The sequence below is a fragment of the Atta colombica genome, unplaced genomic scaffold, assembly GCF_001594045.1.
Source record: "Atta colombica isolate Treedump-2 unplaced genomic scaffold, Acol1.0 scaffold100, whole genome shotgun sequence".
Classification (NCBI taxonomy): domain Eukaryota; kingdom Metazoa; phylum Arthropoda; class Insecta; order Hymenoptera; family Formicidae; genus Atta; species Atta colombica.
The window spans coordinates 1,816,191-1,817,949 of record NW_017259185.1 but is presented as its reverse complement, the minus strand read 5'-3'; the positions used below and the strand labels follow the sequence as shown (position 1 = coordinate 1,817,949).

At 27.2% G+C, this 1,759-nt stretch overlaps 1 protein-coding gene across 3 annotated transcripts in view; it reads left to right on the top strand.

Annotated features, from left to right (window-relative positions):
• LOC108685206 (G-protein coupled receptor moody) overlaps positions 1-1,759 on the top strand; it is a 10,534-nt gene that overhangs the window by 6,779 nt on the left and 1,996 nt on the right. For all 3 annotated transcript variants that reach the window (XM_018189896.1, XM_018189901.1, XM_018189907.1), the window contains exons 3-5: positions 731-871; positions 1,136-1,306; positions 1,426-1,553. In XM_018189896.1, coding sequence (XP_018045385.1) covers positions 731-871; positions 1,136-1,306; positions 1,426-1,553 — 440 coding nt within the window. The remainder of the gene's footprint in view (positions 1-730; positions 872-1,135; positions 1,307-1,425; positions 1,554-1,759) is intronic.

Sequence of the window (1,759 nt, the reverse complement as noted above, 5' to 3'; positions counted from 1 at the left end):
ATATATATATAGCATTGTTAGAAAAATAAAGAAAGTCTTCACTCATAACTAATAACTTTGATTATATTAATTTATAATGTGACTTATAAGACTGTCAGTCTTAGTCTTAGATCTAATCAATTCATGGTTAACTCTTAACCAAGGTTCATCTTATTTCTCATCTCTTTTTAATTCTAGAATTAGATATTTTCAATTCTATAGAAAGAGATAAGAAATAAGTTAAACCTCAGTTAAGAATCGTGAAATTAATCGATGAAGTTAGTCAATCAGCGTATAAGTTGGCTATAAGTCATAGGTTTCACCGATAAAATTTAGAACTACCGATTCATTGTAGAATCAGCATAATTCTTCAATATTTTAATACATTTAATTACATATTTTCATACATTTCTTGATTGTCTTAAAATCGACTTTATTTCAAAGACTGGTATAATTAAAGAAATGGTGTAATTAAATTTATGAATTAATTGCGTGAATTGAATTTGAAATAATGGAAATAATCTTGATTTTTATTTCCAACTTGTGGAATTTGTGCGCGACATTTATATTATCTTAATTTTGAATTTAAATTAATTATTGATTTTAATATTTTAAAGTTATTTATTATTATTTAACTTAATTATATTAATTATATAAATTTTCAATTATTTAATATATAATTATTACTTATTAATGTATATATAGTTATGACGATAAATGATTATTCTGATGATTGTTTTATCTGTCGCAGATTTCCAAAGCCTTTGAGAATCTTTGCAGCGGTAGTGGCGATCATTATCATGATTATTGGTTTAGCCGGTAATCTACTAACGATCGTGGCGTTATGTAAATATCCTAAAGTTCGCAACGTTGCAGCGGCCTTTATTATAAGGTATAATAAACAAATTTATATATATGATTTTATTATCAAAATTATTTATAAATTACTTATTAAAAATTACTTATAAATTTACTTTATAAATAGCTTGTTCACACACATATTGAAGAAGCTTTTGTACAACAATATTGTGTTAATGATTATCTCGCACAAATACATCGCGTCTAAAAGAAATTAGGTCCTAAATTTTAGCATTTTTTTATAACGTGACTATCTCTAACATTTACGTCGATTAAAATTTTTATTACTGAAACACAGCTTATGCATCGCGGACTTTGTATTCTGTCTGTTGGTGTTGCCGTTCGATTCAATCAGATTCGTCAACGCCAGCTGGGCAGACATTCGATTCTTCTGCATCTTTGTACCCTTTTTACGTTATGGAAATGTCGGGGTCAGTCTTCTGTCTGTCGCAGCAATCACTATCAATAGGTGCGTGTGCTTTATCTTCTTAACTCTTTACAGTCGAACTGTCTGATCTAGCTAAAAAATTTTCTTCGATTCGATCGAGTTTAAGGAACTATTAATAATTCAATCTTTTGGTTTTGTAGATATATTATGATAGCGCATCATGATATTTATAACAAGGTTTACACGAAGTATTGGATAGCCATAATGATAATCTTTTGTTGGATCTTCTCTTATGGGATGCAGATACCTACGCTGGCAGGAGTGTGGGGTGAGTCACTATTTTATTATTTAATTCATACTTGGAGAAAGAAACTTCAATGACAAAAAACTTGCTAAAGTTACAAATATTTCAAGAATAAATAAAAAATATTATTTAATTATTTGACAGAATTAATTAATGAGACTGTTACATTAAATTCTTAATATACTGACTATACATGATTTTTTATAATTAAATATGAAATTAAATATATT